Below are 16,927 nucleotides of genomic sequence, written 5' to 3' on the forward strand. Positions count from 1 at the left end.
AGGAAGCCATGAACACCGGCTCAGGGGCTCTGGGTTGCTGCCCTAGAAGATCGGGTAGCTGTGAGGGCTGCCTGCCCAGGCTGTGTCCAAGGAGGGCCTGGGGCAGGAGGTCAGCGTGGCTTCTGAACACCCAGTTGGCAGATGGAGTGTGAAGCCCCTGCCCCACAGCTACCCAGGCCCCAAGACACTGCTGGGTGCCAGGCAGCATGAATGCAGGGTCTGAGAGGGGGCCTGACATCAGTCAAGAGGGAGAGTAGCCAAGCAGAGAGAAACGGGTCAGTGCAGGGCAGGCCTGGGTTTGCACTCACTGAGGACAAAGGAAGTGAAGGCAAAGGGTGCAGATGGAGGGACCTCTCTGGGGGATCAAACAAAACAGAGTGGGGGTCAGTATCTGCAGACTGAAAAGGGCTTTCCAGAAGGCGCCGGGTTTGCTGATGGCTTCTGGCCTTGACATCGGGCTCTGCAAACCAGCAGGAGCTATCCTTCCTGTGGTTACAGAACAGGCTCAGGCCTGTGCAGTCTCCATACCCCACTCAGAGGCTCAGCCCCCAGTAAGCCTGGCCAGAGTCCAGGTTGAGGCTACCAAGGCTGGGTGGGAGGTCAAACTGTGGGTGGCCATGGTGGCAGAGCGCCTTGGGCTAGAGGGGATGCACAGAGACACAGATCCAGGTCCTTGGACCTGTAGTCCAGGCCTCTTTCCCAGGTGGCCAAGAGGATGCTAATGTTGGGGTGAGGGGGTGCTGGGGTGGAAGGGGGGCAAGGAGAGCTCTAGACACACTGGACTGCCCGGCCCAGCCCTCAGAGCCTCCCTGAGATGAAGGAGAGGCCCCTGAGGTCTCCCCGGTGAGGGACTGTGGGAGGGCCTGGGATCCTGGCAGCTAAGCCCTGAGGCTCCCTGACATGCTGTTCCTGCAGCATCTTGGGCAGTTGGGCCTGCTGAGGGTCTCCTGCAAGGCAGGCCAGCAGGACTCTGCACAGACTTCTGGGGAAGCACCCACCAGCCACTGGCCACCTTGGGGAGCCAGAGCCAAGGCAGGGGAAAGGGAACCGGCAGTGCTTCCCTGCTCAGGCCCAAGAGAGAAGGAGCCTGTGGAGAAGGCAACCAAGGCTCACAGCAGGGAGGGGCCTTGCCCAAGGCTAAGCAGAAGGAAGTGGGTGTGGAATCCAGCTTTCTTGACACCGGCCACGCTGCTGTGCCCCTACCCCATCTGCGTGCTTCATGGGAAAGTTTGTCTCAGGCCTCAGAGTCTAGGGAAGGATGTTTCCAAGATGAATTCTGCATTATTTTTCAATAAATGCTATTGGGTCTCTACTGTGTGCAAGCACTGTTATGGTGCTGGAGATCTTAGGGAACAAAATAAAAACTCTTCCCCACAGGGAGGAAGGTGGCTACAAACAATCAGCATAATCAATAAGCCACTTTTACATTATGTGAAAAAGTGGTATCTACCATGGAGCAAAGAGAACTTGGGAAGGGTGGGGTTGAGGGGAAGGTGCAGGTTACCACTTTTAAATAGGATGATCAGAGTAGGCCCACTTTGGTGACATTTGAGCGGGTTTGAAGTTGGGGTTAGCCAGGCCAATGTCTGGCAGACATTCCAGGCAGAGGTTGGAAGAGCAGTGCAAGGACCGTGTGTCGGGAGCACGCCTGGCATACTGGGGGAAATGCAGGGAGGCTAGAGCCACTGAGCAGAAGGAAGTGCAGGAGATGAAGCCAGATTGCAGGGGATGCAGCCAGATTGCTGCCTTTGAAAAAATATGGGCTTTTAGAATGAAATGGGGGTAGGGGGGCGGAATTGGAAGGCTCTGAACAGAAGAGTGCCGTGAACTGACTGATTTTCTTTAGGGGTCACTCGGTCATGGAGGCAGGGGTAGAGAGGAATGAGTAGAAGCAGGGAGAAGAGTTAGGAGGCTCAGGCCATGATCCAGGGAGAGACAATGGTGGCCAGGCCAGGACGGTGGCAGTAGAAGTGGTGAGAAATATTTGGACTTCAGACGTATTTTGAAGGCAGAGCCAACAGGAAATCCTGATGGGTTAGACACAGGGTGTCAGAGACAGAGAGGAGGCAGGGAGGACGCCAAGGATTGTGGCCTGCACAGCTGGAGGGATGGAGTTGCCGTCACCTGAGACGAGAGGCCATCGCCGAGGCAGACGGGGCAAGCTTTGGAAAGAACAGAGACCGCAAGACAGCCTGTTAGGAACTGGGCAGGCAGACCAGCTGGACCTGGCACTCTGGAGGTCCTGCCCTCAAGGAGAGGTCCCTGAGAGATGCCCCCCGACTCTCCAGGATTGGGGGCCAATAGCCCAGCATCCTTGAGGGGTGAGTGGGGGCAACACAGAAATCAGTCTGGCGTGTCTTCCTTCCCCTGGCCTCTTTGCTCAGCTCCCTCCCCTGGTGCTGCCAAGACTGGGAGGAGGCTGTGGGAGTCAGGCCTCTGCCCCAAGCCTCTCCGAACCCCAGGCTGGCCTGAGCACCAGGATGGTGTTAATGGTGACTGCAGGGGAGGTCAGGCAGGAGGCCATTTTTGGCCTGTGATCACAGGCCAGTGGTGAAGTAAGAAGGGAGTGCATGCCCACAGAGCTTTAGAAGGATAAAATCCACAGAGTGGAAGTGCCCTGGGAGGGGTGGGGCAGAGGGAACAGAGAGCTGAGGCTCCTGGTGCCACCGAGTCCCCACCTTTGCTTTCCTTCTTTGAAGACGTTGAAATGCTGCACAGTCTGGCCTTGGGGAAATGCCCCACGATTGTCTATTTGCTCCTACTTAACCCAGGACCGCCTCTCCTTCCCCAAAAAAGGCTTCTTTGGGGAAGGAGACAGGTCCAAGAATTGGAATTGAAGGAAAGAATGTGGAGACCAAAAGCCCAGGCTTTGTGTCCCTGCTCTGCCACACCAACAGAGTGGCTTTGGAATTCAGTTTTCCCATCTGTAGAATAGAGGTGATGCATTGCAACATCGCAGGGTTAGTAGGGTTATTACAGAGCATGTATGTGAAGTACACATAGCAGCCTCTCAGTAAAGGCCCAGAAGCCAGGACACTCTTGGGTTCGCCCCAGCTTGGGCCCCGGGAAGTCTGGCCCAGTGCAGAGCTGGCCTGTGATGACAGTCCACTGCAGGACTAATAAAGAGTGGACACGGGAGGCCTGTGGCTCTCTCGCACCCAGCACCATCTTAGGGGGCCAGGAGCCCTACTGTCTGTCCCCAACAGTGGGGAGCTGTTCCCATCCTCCCCATTTCTACTTTGCCTCCCCCAGGTCTCTCTGGTCAGCCTGGTGGCCAACACCCTGGGCTTTGCCGAGATGGGCCCCATCAAGTCACTGCGGACACTGCGTGCACTCCGCCCCCTGAGAGCTCTGTCACGATTTGAGGGCATGAGGGTAAGAGAGGCAGCTGCCTTCCCACCAGGGAGTGGGAGGCGGTCCCACGGAGGGACCCCCAGCCTCAGCTTGCTGACCCACAGGCCCAGCCCACTGCCATCCCGGGCCCCTCCCTGTGCTTCTGATGTCCTATGGCCGTGGAGACTGTGGCCAAGGCTGACTTGGTAGAAGCATGGCCCAGTACCTCCAGGAGAGGCACAGCTGGGCATGGAGGCACCCTGAAGGTAGGCAGCTGTGGGAACCCACCTCCAGGGCTCACCCTCCAGCCCTGTGAGCTCCCGTGAGGGCTGGGACAGCACCGGACAAAGGAGAGGAAGCAAGACTTGCTGGGCACAGGGGTCTCAGCTACACCCCAGGCCACTGGCACCAGGGCCCCTGTGCTTCTGCTATCCTGCAGGGCTGCATCTGTGTGTGCCCACTCTGTGTGCCCCTCTGCATGCCCTGCCTCCTGGCAGACACAGGCTGCCAGCCCTCTGTCTGTGATGGGCAGTGGGGCTGTGGTCGGGAGGGTGAGGGAAGAGGCATAGAGCAAGCTGCATTCCCAGCATCAGACAGAGGCTGTAGAGGAAATGACCACGTGCTTAGTGATCTCCTGTGTACCATTTTCCTAGTGCAGATCCCTATGCATTTTTCAAGTCACCACATTTTACCAAAGAATGAGAGCAGATAAGGCAGATTTGAAAGCACACCAAGAAAAACATCAGCCAAGATATATAGCAAGAAAACAAATACACATGTGTGTGTTTGTGTGTACTTGTGTGAGGTGTTTTTTTAACAAAACACACCAGTTCTGTGTGGCTTCAGAAGACATGTTTGTTTGTCTCTCACTGACCCAGCAGGCACCATCACACAGCTCAGCCTACCAGTTGGTTGATGGCTTTGAACCTTGCCCACACCCCCAATCCTTGGAGACACACATAGCTTATTCCTGGTGGGAAACCATCCACAAGATAATATTCAGAGTTAAATGTCTCTTTGGGAGCAAGGACATTTGATTCCAGAGGGATGCAATGAGACACTAGGTGCCAGGAATGCCTCTGCGGTGGCCATTGGCCACAGAGCCAGCCAAGGGCAAACTCCCAGGGCTTCCCCACCTCACTCTACACCCAGATGTTTGGTGTCCTAAGAGCTGGGTTTTCCACCGTGTTCCAGGGTTCAGCGTGCCTGCTGAGGAACAGCATCCCCCAACCTGGCATCTGGCCCACACCACACAGTCCACACCAGCTTCACCTCCAGTCTGTGTGGCACATGTGTTCCTGGTGCATGGACAGCTGGGGACTTGATCTGAGTGGGGTGGAGGGCCCCAAATGCCTCTATTAGGGAATCTTCTACAGGGTGTTGTGAGTTTAGATGCAGAGCATGAGGCTGTGGCTCCATGGGATCTGAGAGCCCCTCACTGGGGAGCGGGTATCATGGGGAGTACCCATGCCACCTGCTCTCTGGCTCTGCTCTTATGGGAGCACTGGAGAACTGCCACAACACCCTCTAGACACTGCACTGAGGTCCCATCCATCCCAATAGCAACAACCTAAAATAAACCAGAATTTAGCTCCAAAAATGTAAGGACTCGTGGGATTGTTAGGAAACCCAGTCTTGGGGACATGTTTTGAGAGGTCCTTTCCCATCAAGTTGCTGGTATCCTCAACCAGCACACACCTTGGTGAAAATCAGATTTTAAAGATCACAGATTCAGGGCAGTGCCAAGACGGGAAAGCAGATGTTCTGAAGCCACAGCAGACTCTGGGGTGCACTCCGCTCACTCCCCACCAGGCCTTCTGGCCATGGAGCTGGCCTCTCCCATGAGTGTGGGATCTGCACACCCACCTGCACAGCCCCCTGCAGCCAGGGAGTTCATTCTTTCATGGGGTGGCAGGGGGTCTTGAAAAGGGCATGTGCTCTGGGCACCCGCAGGAACTGAGCCACTTCTCTGTCCACTTGAGGTGGTGGTCAATGCCCTGGTGGGCGCCATCCCATCCATCATGAACGTCCTCCTCGTCTGCCTCATCTTCTGGCTCATCTTCAGCATCATGGGCGTGAACCTCTTCGCGGGGAAGTTTGGGAGGTGCATCAACCAGACAGAGGGAGACTTGCCTTTGAACTACACCATTGTGAACAACAAGAGCCAGTGTGAGTCCTTGAACATGACCGGAGAATTGTACTGGACCAAGGTGAAAGTCAACTTTGACAACGTGGGGGCCGGGTACCTGGCCCTTCTGCAGGTGGTAAGTCCTGGAGAGAAGGGACTTCTTCCTCCCAATGGCTGTTGAGCAGCATGGCCATCATCCATGATGTGGGCAGGAGGGGGGCAGTGGGGCCATGCTGGATCTTCACAGGAGGATCACAGTGCCCAAAGGAGGCTCAGGACTCTCCAGGGATTTGGCTTCTTGGGAAATCCCCAGACTTTTAGTTCTAGAACTGATACCACATTCTCCAAATTGCAGAGTATGGGGATGGTCTGTGGTGCTGTAGAACCGACTCCCAGCCAGTAGTCAAGTTGATCTCTTCAGGTTATCAGTAAGGCAGTATGATGGCACAGATTAAAAAATGAAAGACCATAGACTACTCAGGAACTGAACTATTAGCAAAGTTGTGACTGTGGCCACCCTCTGTTATAAAAGATAGTGTTAGCTCTTGTGTTGTTTAAAAGAACATATTTCTGGCCAGACGCAGTGGCTCACACCTGTAATCCCAGCACTTTGGGAGGCCGAGACGGGCGGATCACGAGTTCAGGAGATCGAGACCATCCTGGCTAACACGGTGAAAACCTGTCTCTACTAAAAATACAAAAAAAAATTAGCCGGGCCTGGTGGTGGGCGCCTGTAGTCCCAGCTACTCAGGAGGCTGAGGCGGGAGAATGGCGTGAACCCAGGAGGCGGAGCTTGCAGTGAGCTGAGATCTCACCACTGCACTCCAGCCTGGGTGACAAAGCCAGACTCCATCAAAAAAAAAAAAAAAAAAAAAAAATTTCCATCTTTGATGTGCAATGTTTAAGCACACACAATCCTTCTAGGGTTTCCACTGATTTTGTGAATATGGTGGCTTCAGAGATTATAACACATTCTATAAAATTAACCTACCATTAGCCTTGACCAATGCAACAGAACCACAATGCATAAAGCTGCAACTTGCTTGTCTTGCTGTTCCAATCTTAAGCCCAGACACCTGTCTGTGGTCCCCAAAGCAGAGGAAAACTCAGCAGACTCTCACCTGGAAACTTTATACATCCACTCACACCTCCACCCATCCCTTAAGTCCCAGTGATAGTCCCACAGACTCCCCTGCACTGCCTAGTGGAGAACGGTAGATTAGCACCAAACCCAAGGAGCTGTCTGTTCCTGCAACTGTCCCTCAGAATGTCAGAACTTTGGAAGAAAAGACCTCCTTTTGTAGACTAAGAACTGCTCACCTTTCCAGACAAAGCCACTCGGTGTTTGGGAAGAATTCAGTCATAAATATCTCATACCCTTGGGTGGTCCCCAGCAGTTTCCAAAGTATTTCTGGGCCTATCTTTATAGGCAAGGGCCTCTCGGTACAGGGAGCTGGAGTAGCTTGCCTACTATGAGCAGCCTCAGCTTCCCCTTCTGCCCTACCTGCCTCATAAGAATTCTTAGACACAGGAAGTTTGTGTATCTGAGCTTGTGCTTAGAAAGGAAGCTTGGAGGCCAGGCATGGTAGCTCATACTTGTAATCCCAGCACTTTGGGAGCCTGGGGTAGGTGGATCATTTGAGGTCAGGAGTTTGAGACCAGCCTGGCCAACGTGGTGAAACCCCATCTCTACTAAAAATATAAAAATTAGCTGGTCGTGGTGGTGCGCGCCTGTAATCCCAGCTACTCAGGAGGCTGAGGCAGGAGAATCACTTGAACCTGGCAGGCAGAGGTTGCAGTGAGCTGAGATCACACCATTGCACTCCAGCCTGGGCAACAGAGAGAGACTCTGTCTCAAAAAAAAAAAAAAAAAAAAAAAAAGAGGCTCAGGGCAGGACTGGATTTGGCCAAAAACACAAATGAGACTTCACTGGGGAGTCAGTCTCACACCAAGCGTGTCTCTTGGGCTCTTTCTGCATAGCAGCCCAGACTAGGGCAGACAATGCCACCAGCACTAGGGCCCTCTCTGGTTCAGCCTCCCTCTTTACTCCCTTGGTGTAGTATGCTGGAGCCAGCTTGTGCCAGCTCACAAAAGCTCATTGTTACATTATCAGAAATTTTGCAAGCTGTTTATTAAATACAGCCATTATAAAAAATTGAATTCTATAAACTTATAAAATTAACTAAATGATATTAAAACAAAGGTAATAAATACTCAAGATTCATCATTACATTTTAGTATTATCATCTATGCTCTTGAGGCTTTTTACATCTATTATGTCTGTACAGTGGGAGTACCATAATGCTAAGTAAGCTCTTATGCATCTCTTCTCAACTCCATTGAGTAACTTCACATTGGTAACCTGAAATCGACCATGGTGAGAATATTTACACAAGAGAAATTGGCAAACCAACAATCAGGGTTTTTTTCTTTTCTTCTGGGACGTCAGCTGTTAACCATTTACCAACACAACATTGACAAAAGAACCCCCTTAAGTACAAGGGAAGGTTGAGATTCTTCGGGAACTTCCCTTGAAAGTCCATGGAGCAGAAGCCACATGGTTCTCTGAGATGTAGGACAAAGGGGACCAAGTCAGCCCTGGAGTTCTAGAACACACAGTCTAAGTTCCACCTCTGTCTCCCTGACAGAATCACTGTCAGGATTCTGTGATGTGTTAGAAATGGAAATGAGGGTGGATCTGAAGGGAAGACCTCCTGCAAGCCCCCTCAGACTCTTGGCCTCAATCAAGAAGCTTATTCCTTGCTGCATGGCCTTCTTGGGGCATCTGCTCAGCTGCTTCCCCTCCCCACCCCTAGTGCTAAACAAGGTCTTTCTCTGACCACCCAGGCATTTAGATGCTGCTGAAGGGGTGAGGGGGGGTGGCTTGCTTTTCATAAGAAGCTTGCTTCTGGCTTCATCTGTCCAGACCAGAGCCCTAAGTAGCTCAAGCGAGGTGCAGAATTAAATGATTGTCTTAATCTTGTCTTTTCCTCCCAGGCAACATTTAAAGGCTGGATGGACATTATGTATGCAGCTGTGGACTCCAGGGGGGTAGGTTGCCACAGTGGCTTCTTCCACCAAGTCAGGCACCTGAGGCTCCTGGTTGCTTGGCCACCAGGGAATCAGTGTCTGCATCTGAAAGCCCAGCCCACAAGGGCAAGATCTCGTGTCACTCTGGAGTTCAGCCTCTCTGGAATGCCCAAGCCTGGCTCTGGGGCAAGGTTGCTTGGTCTCCTAAGAAGTCCCAGAATTCTCAAATGTTTTTCAAATTAAACTCACTGTAGTTTACTGACTTTTACCCCAGGAGGATGGGGTGGAAGCAACAGAGACGCAAATCAAGCTTCTTCTTTGTCCAGCACCCCACCCGGTCACACTGACAGCTCAGTGAAGACTGAGAGAGGTCCCCATGTACTCCAGCTTCCCATTGGCCCAGGGCCGGAGCCAGGCACTGATACTCTGCCAGCCCTGAGCTCAGCATGTCTGCTGTCCTCACCTGCCACCATCCACTCCTCTCACCTCTATCCCTACCCACCTCTGGCTCACAGACTCACATAACTGGGCTAGTGACCTTCCTCTAGATACACCCTCTCTCCCACAGAATGGACACTCCTAGCCAGCCCTCTGCCTCTGCCCCCCACCCCTCCCCATGTGACCCCCCGAGACCCCAGCCTGTCTGATCTCCCTGTGTAATTTCTCCCTCGCAGTATGAAGAGCAGCCTCAGTGGGAATACAACCTCTACATGTACATCTATTTTGTCATTTTCATCATCTTCGGGTCTTTCTTCACCCTGAACCTCTTTATCGGTGTCATCATTGACAACTTCAACCAACAGAAGAAAAAGATACGTAGAGCACCAGCTCCCCACTGGGCTGGGCAGGGTGGGGCCGGGTGCCAGGGGATTGAGGGGCCATTCAGGCTCCAGGTCCCATCTCACCTTCCCTGTTGGGGATGGTCCTCTTCTTCCTCCTGCTAGAATGAGGTGGGGAGAAGGGTGTGTCCAGGGATGTAACACACCTAGGCCTGTAAGAACGTAAGAAGGGGCTTTGGTGGGAGGCCCCATGCCTGCCCTAATCCACTTGAGAGATGAGACTCCTGGGAGAAGCTGGGGTGAGAGCTGCAACTGTTCACCTGGTCCATGATCAGAGGTCATGGGTAAGGCCTGTGCAGAGGCCCTGGGTCTTCCCAGAGCTTCGTCAGAGAGGCTATGACTGGGTTGTAGGCAAACCAAGTGAAAAGAGAGAACCTGAAGGCTGGTTGAGCTGGGAGGGAAAAGGTGGAGGGTGGATACTGGATTTGCAGGTCATAAAGCCAGAGAGATCTCAAGGTGAAAGGGGACAGGGTTCCTGGATAAATAGATTTGAGGAAGAATCTGTGGCGCAGAATAGGGACATATTTTGTCCAGGAGAGGAAGCCAGGAGGTGGTCGATCCTGGCATCCTCATCAAGAAGGCAAGATCCTGGTGCCCTCCATGCTGGGGCCTCTGAGAACCCCAGAATGAGGTTGGTGCCTTCTCTCTGCACTTAGGGGGCCAGGACATCTTCATGACAGAGGAGCAGAAGAAGTACTACAATGCCATGAAGAAGCTGGGCTCCAAGAAGCCCCAGAAGCCCATCCCGCGGCCCCTGGTGAGCCAGGCTCCTGGTTTTGTGGGAGTGGGGAGGATCTTCTGGGGTCCCTGGGAAGCTTTCGTGCCACACAGCCAGCCATCAGGGCTGCTTCACAGTCTTTCAGCCCAGCCTGAGGGGCGCTATCAGATGTCTGATCATGAAGAGAGGTCCCAGCCTCATACAGATAGGGAGGAAGGTATGATAAGGATGTAGCATCCCAGGACACTCCCCATCCACAGGAACCCTCTGTATCTGAGCGAATCTCCTCCTTCCCCTCAAGGATGCAGGCATTCCCCAGGAAAAGCAGTGCAGCCTTCACAGCCCCACCCCACCCCACTCAGAGCCTCATCCTTGGACCCCCAGAACAGTCAGGGAGCCGGATTCCTGAGTCACCTGGTGGGGAGAGCCAAGAGCTCTGGAGAGCGGGGTCCTCTCCAAGACTGACTCCCTTGGCCCAATCAAGCCATTATCCAAAAAATTGCGTGTGTGTGTGTGTGTGTGTGTGTGTGTGTGTGTGTGTGTGTGTGTGTTATTTATAATCTTTTCCAAGTGGGAGAACAGAAGAAATATATATATAATCTTATTTCTTCCCCCAAATAATCTGGGCTGATTTACAATTAAAGACACATACAAATATGGTTAGTAGAATAAATAAAATTCCATAAAAAAGTGGAGCAAATATATTAATCTAAGCACTGACATAATTACTAAGGTTGAAGTTTAAATTTGCCCTTGAGCCTTCAGACTGTGGGAACTAAAAGGGAAGCACAATGAACAGTGTGTTAAGGATGCTCAGGGCAGGAACAATCTCTCCATGAAGATCCATCATGGAAGGCCTCATGGAAGATGGAACTCTGGGGATGGGCCTTGAAGCCCAGGAAGCATTTCAGCAGGATAGCCAGTGGCTTTAGCCTCCAGGACTTTTTCCTCTGCACTATCTGTGGCAGTGTGGCAGGGGCTTTGGGCTCACTAGAGGGTAGAGTGGGAGGGTGGGTGGTCTGGGATGAGAGGCAGCAACAGGCATTTGCCAGCCTCCCCAAGGGCCCTGCTGAGCACTTTCCATTTGCCTCTCCTTTCAGAACAAGTACCAGGGCTTCATATTCGACATTGTGACCAAGCAGGCCTTTGACGTCACCATCATGTTTCTGATCTGCTTGAATATGGTGACCATGATGGTGGAGACAGATGACCAAAGTCCCGAGAAAATCAACATCTTGGCCAAGATCAACCTGCTCTTTGTGGCCATCTTCACAGGCGAGTGTATTGTCAAGCTGGCTGCCCTGCGCCACTATTACTTCACCAACAGCTGGAATATCTTCGACTTCGTGGTTGTCATCCTCTCCATTGTGGGTGGGTATACAAGTCAGCTGGACAGAGAAGCCCTCCCCAGCCAGGCCTCTCCTCTAGCCCCTGGGTCTCTGCTGAATGCCACGTACAACCCTAGCTTCTTTCATTATTTTTTCAGTGCATTTCTCACCCCCCTTCTCCCCTCACACATACACGCACACACACCTCTCCAGAGAGAACTTATCTGGAAGGGCCCACTTGGGCCAAGGAGACCAACCTGGCAGAGGACCCAGCAACTCGCTCCTGGCCCTGCCCTCCAGAGGACCTGGGAACACAGTTCTCTAACTGCTTAGAGAGCTTCAAGGATGAGTCTGGGAATGGGAGTGGGTGCTGTGGAGGCTAATTCTGCCTGCACTTAGGTTGAAGGAGAAGGAAGCTCACTCAGGATGAGGTGGGTCCCCAGGGATGGGGGATAGGTGGCCCTCCAGAGTAGAAATTATCCCTGAAGATGGAAAATTCTGGAGCTAACTGCCAAGGTGTATGCCAGACTCCTTCAGACATCACCTGCCTCATGCAATTCACCCAGTCAATTCAGCACCAAAGGAGGGAGATTGTACAGCTAGGGAAAGCAGAGACCCAATTCTGACCCATGTCTGTTTGACCTCGGAGCCCAGATCTTTTTTTTATATAACAACTTTACTGAGACACAATTCATATACCATAAAATTCACGGTTAACTTTAAAGTCACTTTAAAGTATACAATTCAGTGTTTTTTAGTATATGCACAGTGCTTTGCAACCATCACCACTATCTAATTTTAGAATATATTCCTTTCCCCAAAGGAAACTCTACCCATTTAATAGTCAATCCCCATTCATTTCCCCTCTCCCTCACCCCTGAAAACCACTTATCTAAAATTTTGAGGGACCACCAAACTGTTTTTCAATATGGCTGCACCTTTTTACATTCTCGCTGTCAATGTATGAGGATTCCAATTATTTCGCCCTTACCAACACTTGTTATTGCCTGCATTCTTTTTATAGGAGCCCTCCTAGTGGGTATGAAGTGATATCTCACTGAGGTTTTGGTCTGCAAAAGCAAATGACTGATGACTAACGATGCAGGACATCTTTCCATGTGCGTGTTGGTCATTTATATATCTTCCTTGGAGAAATCTCTATTCAGATCCTTAGCTCATTTTTTAATTTGGTTATTTTTCTTTTTATTGTTGAGTTGTAAGAGTTCTTTACATATTCTGGATCATAGTCTCTTATCAGATATATGACTTACAAATATTTTCTCCTAGTCTGTGCGTTTTTTCATTTTCTAGTGGTGTCTATTAAAGCACAAAAGTTTTACATGTTAATGAAGTTCCGGTTTACTTATATTTTTTCTTTTGTCACTTGTGCTCAGAGCCCAAACTCTAACTCTAACCCCATGGGGCTCTGCCTTGCGGTGACTGTTACTTTCATCTTTCTGCCATATACAACCTCTGCCTCTGGTAAATGTAAAAGATAATGCAGGGGCTAAGGCAGGCACTGCTGTGGCTATGGTGACAGGCAGATGGAAGCACAAAGTAGGGTCAGGAATCTCTGGGGGGTCTCAAGCAGGATGAGGGTGAGAGCATGCCTTATGGGACTGGAGAGGAGCTTCAGAAAATGCAGGATGTCAGCAGCAGGAATGCAACCATTGAGGGACGGTCTCAGAGGCCTTGGAAGGTTCAGCATGTACTTTGGGATCATCTCCTGGCCCACTGTTTGGGCGGTACCAGAGAGGAGGAGTGGTTAAGAGATCAACTTGGAGCCCGAATGTCTCAGTCAAATCCCAGCTTCTCACTCACTAGGTGGCAACTTGGGTAAGTTACCTCACCTCTGTTTCCTCTTCTAGAAGATGAGGATGATGGCATCTGCTCACTTCCTGGGACAATGGGAAGGACTAAATGAAATGATGGCTATAAAGTGCTCAGCCCATTGCCCCAGTGATCGTAAACACTGGACCCATGTCAGTCAGTGACATTATTATATAAGGAGTCTGGAAAGGGAACTTGGGCCATATAAGACAAGTTTATTTCACTCTTTATTCCATGATTTATATCCATGCCCCTTAAAACTCCAAACCCAGGTAGTCACAGGAGACCCAGGGGTAGCGACGCCCTCAAAGGAGGCAGAGTTAGGAGAGTGATAAGAACCATCACAGAGAAGCTGAGAGAAGACACTGGCCATGGCGTGGCATCAGGGAGCACTGATTTCTGTGCCAGTGTTTCATGCCCTTCGATGGGCACACAAATCATCTGGGCTTCTTAAGATGCAATGGGCTGGGGTGGAGCTGAGATTCTGCATTTCTAATAAGCACCCAGGAGATCCCAAGGCTGCTGGTCCTCAAACCACTTTGAATAGCAAGGAGGTAAAAGACCTGAGTTCTGATCCAAGCTGGGTGGGCAGGATGCTAAGCAGATCCCCTCTGGCCTGAGAACCCAAGATGTAGAAGACGGGCCTAGGACAGCTCTATTGTGCAGGTACACACTGAAGATTAAGGAATGAGGGGGCTGAGAAGGAACCCTGAAAAGGACCCATTTTTCTGGGTCACAGATGCAGACATGGAGACTCAGACAGACAGGAGCAGGCAGAGTCCTAGCATGCCCAGTGGATGCAATCCTGGAAGGGCCGCCTCTCCTTGGCTCCTTGCCATACAGAGACCCCCACCCCCACCCCCTGCACAGGGATGCTGGCTGGAAGACAGAGGTGCCACCAGTAGCCACAGTCTCTGTTGTTTCCCACAGGCACTGTGCTCTCGGACATCATCCAGAAGTACTTCTTCTCCCCGACGCTCTTCCGAGTCATCCGCCTGGCCCGAATCGGCCGCATCCTCAGACTGATCCGAGGGGCCAAGGGGATCCGCACGCTGCTCTTTGCCCTCATGATGTCCCTGCCTGCCCTCTTCAACATCGGGTTGCTGCTCTTCCTCGTCATGTTCATCTACTCCATCTTTGGCATGGCCAACTTCGCTTATGTCAAGTGGGAGGCTGGCATTGACGACATGTTCAACTTCCAGACCTTCGCCAACAGCATGCTGTGCCTCTTCCAGATCACCACGTCGGCCGGCTGGGATGGCCTCCTCAGCCCCATCCTCAACACTGGGCCACCCTACTGTGACCCCACTCTGCCCAACAGCAATGGCTCTCGGGGGGACTGTGGGAGCCCAGCTGTGGGCATCCTCTTCTTCACCACCTATATCATCATCTCCTTCCTCATCGTGGTCAACATGTACATTGCCATCATCCTGGAGAACTTCAGCGTGGCCACAGAGGAGAGCACCGAGCCCCTGAGTGAGGATGACTTTGACATGTTCTATGAGATCTGGGAGAAGTTTGACCCAGAGGCCACTCAGTTTATTGAGTATTCGGTCCTGTCTGACTTTGCCGATGCCCTGTCTGAGCCACTCCGTATCGCCAAGCCCAACCAGATAAGCCTCATCAACATGGACCTGCCCATGGTGAGTGGGGACCGCATCCATTGCATGGACATCCTCTTTGCCTTCACCAAAAGGGTCCTGGGGGAGTCTGGGGAGATGGACGCCCTGAAGATCCAGATGGAGGAGAAGTTCATGGCAGCCAACCCATCCAAGATCTCCTACGAGCCCATCACCACCACACTCCGGCGCAAGCACGAAGAGGTGTCAGCCACGGTTATCCAGAGGGCCTTCCGCAGGCACCTGCTGCAACGCTCTTTGAAGCATGCCTCCTTCCTCTTCCGTCAGCAGGCAGGCAGCGGCCTCTCTGAAGAGGATGCCCCTGAGCGAGAGGGCCTCATCGCCTACATGATGAGTGAGAACTTCTCTCGACCCCTTGGCCCACCCTCCAGCTCCTCCATCTCCTCCACTTCCTTCCCACCCTCCTATGACAGTGTCACTAGAGCCACCAGCGATAACCTCCAGGTGCGAGGGTCTGACTACAGCCACAGCGAAGATCTCGCCGACTTCCCCCCGTCTCCAGACAGGGACCGTGAGTCCATCGTGTGAGCCTTGGCCTGGCTGGCCAGGACACACTGAAAAGCAGCCTTTTTCACCGTGGCAAACCTAAATGCAGTCAGTCACAAACCAGCCTGGGGCCTTCCTGGCTTTGGGAGTAAGAAATGGGCCTTGGCCCTGTGGATCAACCAGGCAGAGTTCCGTGGCACCGCGTGGACAGCTGGAGCAGTTGGCTTGTGCTTGGAGGCCTCAGACAGACCTGCGACCTGGTCTGGTCAGGCAATGCCCTGGGGCTCTAGAAAGCAACTTCATCCCAGCTGCTGAGGCGAAATATAAAACTGAGACTGTATATGTTGTGAATGGGCTTTCATAAATTTATTATATTTGATATTTTTTTACTTGAGCAAAGAACTAAGGATTTTTCCATGGACATGGGCAGCAATTCACGCTGTCTCTTCTTAACCCTAAACGAGTGTCTATGGAGCAGCCGGAACTCTGTTCTCAAAGCAGAAGTGGAATCCAGTGTGGCTCCCACAGGTCTTCACTGCCCAGGGGTCGAATGGGGTCCCCCTCCCACTTGACCTGAGATGCTGGGAGGGCTGAACCCCCCACTCACACAAGCACACACACATAGTCCTCACACACGGAGGCCAGACACAGGCCATGGGACCCAGGCTCCCAGCCTAAGGGAGACAGGCCTTTCCCTGCCAGCCCCCCAAGGATGGGGTTCTTGTCCACGGGGCTCACTCTGGCCTTCTATTGTCTCCAAGGTCCCATTTTCCCCGTTGTGTTTTCACGCAGGTCATATTATCAGTCCTACAAAAATAAAAGGCTTCCAGAGGAGAGTGGCCTGGGTCCCAGGGCTGGCCCTAGTCACTGATGATAGTTGCCTTTTCTTCCCCTCCTGTAAGAGTACTAACCTTAAAACCAAAGGACACAAGGGTGCCAGCCCCACTCATGGCCTGGCATACAGCTTGTCCTTGCTCCTGGAACCTGGCAGGCCCTGCCCAGCCGGCCAAGGGAAGAGAAGGCTGAGCCATGTGGGTTTGGGGCTAAGAAGTTCACCAGCCCTGAGCCATGGCGGCCCCTCAGCCTGCCTGAAGAGAGGAAACTGGCCATCTCCCAGGGCTCTCTGGACCATACGCGGAGGAGTTTTCTGTGTGGTCCCCAGCTCCTCTCCAGACACAGAGACATGGGAGTGGGGAGAGGAGCTTGGCCCTGCGCCCTGTGCAGGGAAAGGGATGGTCAGGCCCAGTTCTCATGCCCTTAGAGGGGAATGAACCATGGCTCCTTTGAGAGAGGGGGCACTGTGGTCAGGCCCAGCCTCTGGCTCAGCCCGGGATCCTGATGGCACCCACACACAGGACCTCTTTGGGGCAAGATCCAGGTGGTCCCGTAGGTCTTGTGAAAAGGCTTTTTCAGGGAAAAATATTTTACTAGTCCAATCACCCCCAGGACCTCTTCAGCTGCTGACAATCCTATTTAGCATATGCAAATCTTTTAACATAGAGAACTGTCACCCTGAGGTAACAGGGTCAACTGGCAGAGCCTGAGCAGACAGGGGCTTGGCTGCCCCAGTCCAGCTCTCCCACAGAGCCCCACT

The 16,927-nt window shown here is 52.4% G+C and overlaps 1 protein-coding gene across 1 annotated transcript in view; it reads left to right on the top strand.

Annotated features, from left to right (window-relative positions):
- SCN5A (sodium voltage-gated channel alpha subunit 5) overlaps positions 1-16,583 on the top strand; it is a 100,377-nt gene extending 83,794 nt beyond the window's left edge. The window contains exons 22-28 of the mRNA XM_058442855.1: positions 3,253-3,375; positions 5,316-5,597; positions 8,460-8,513; positions 9,167-9,308; positions 9,988-10,088; positions 11,150-11,420; positions 14,138-16,583. Of these exons, the coding sequence (XP_058298838.1) occupies positions 3,253-3,375; positions 5,316-5,597; positions 8,460-8,513; positions 9,167-9,308; positions 9,988-10,088; positions 11,150-11,420; positions 14,138-15,375 (2,211 nt within the window). The 3' untranslated portion in view covers positions 15,376-16,583. The remainder of the gene's footprint in view (positions 1-3,252; positions 3,376-5,315; positions 5,598-8,459; positions 8,514-9,166; positions 9,309-9,987; positions 10,089-11,149; positions 11,421-14,137) is intronic.
- The last annotated feature ends 344 nt before the right edge of the window (positions 16,584-16,927 follow it).

Source organism: Hylobates moloch, unplaced genomic scaffold, assembly GCF_009828535.3.
Source record: "Hylobates moloch isolate HMO894 unplaced genomic scaffold, HMol_V3 SCAFFOLD_8, whole genome shotgun sequence".
Classification (NCBI taxonomy): Eukaryota; Metazoa; Chordata; class Mammalia; order Primates; family Hylobatidae; genus Hylobates; species Hylobates moloch.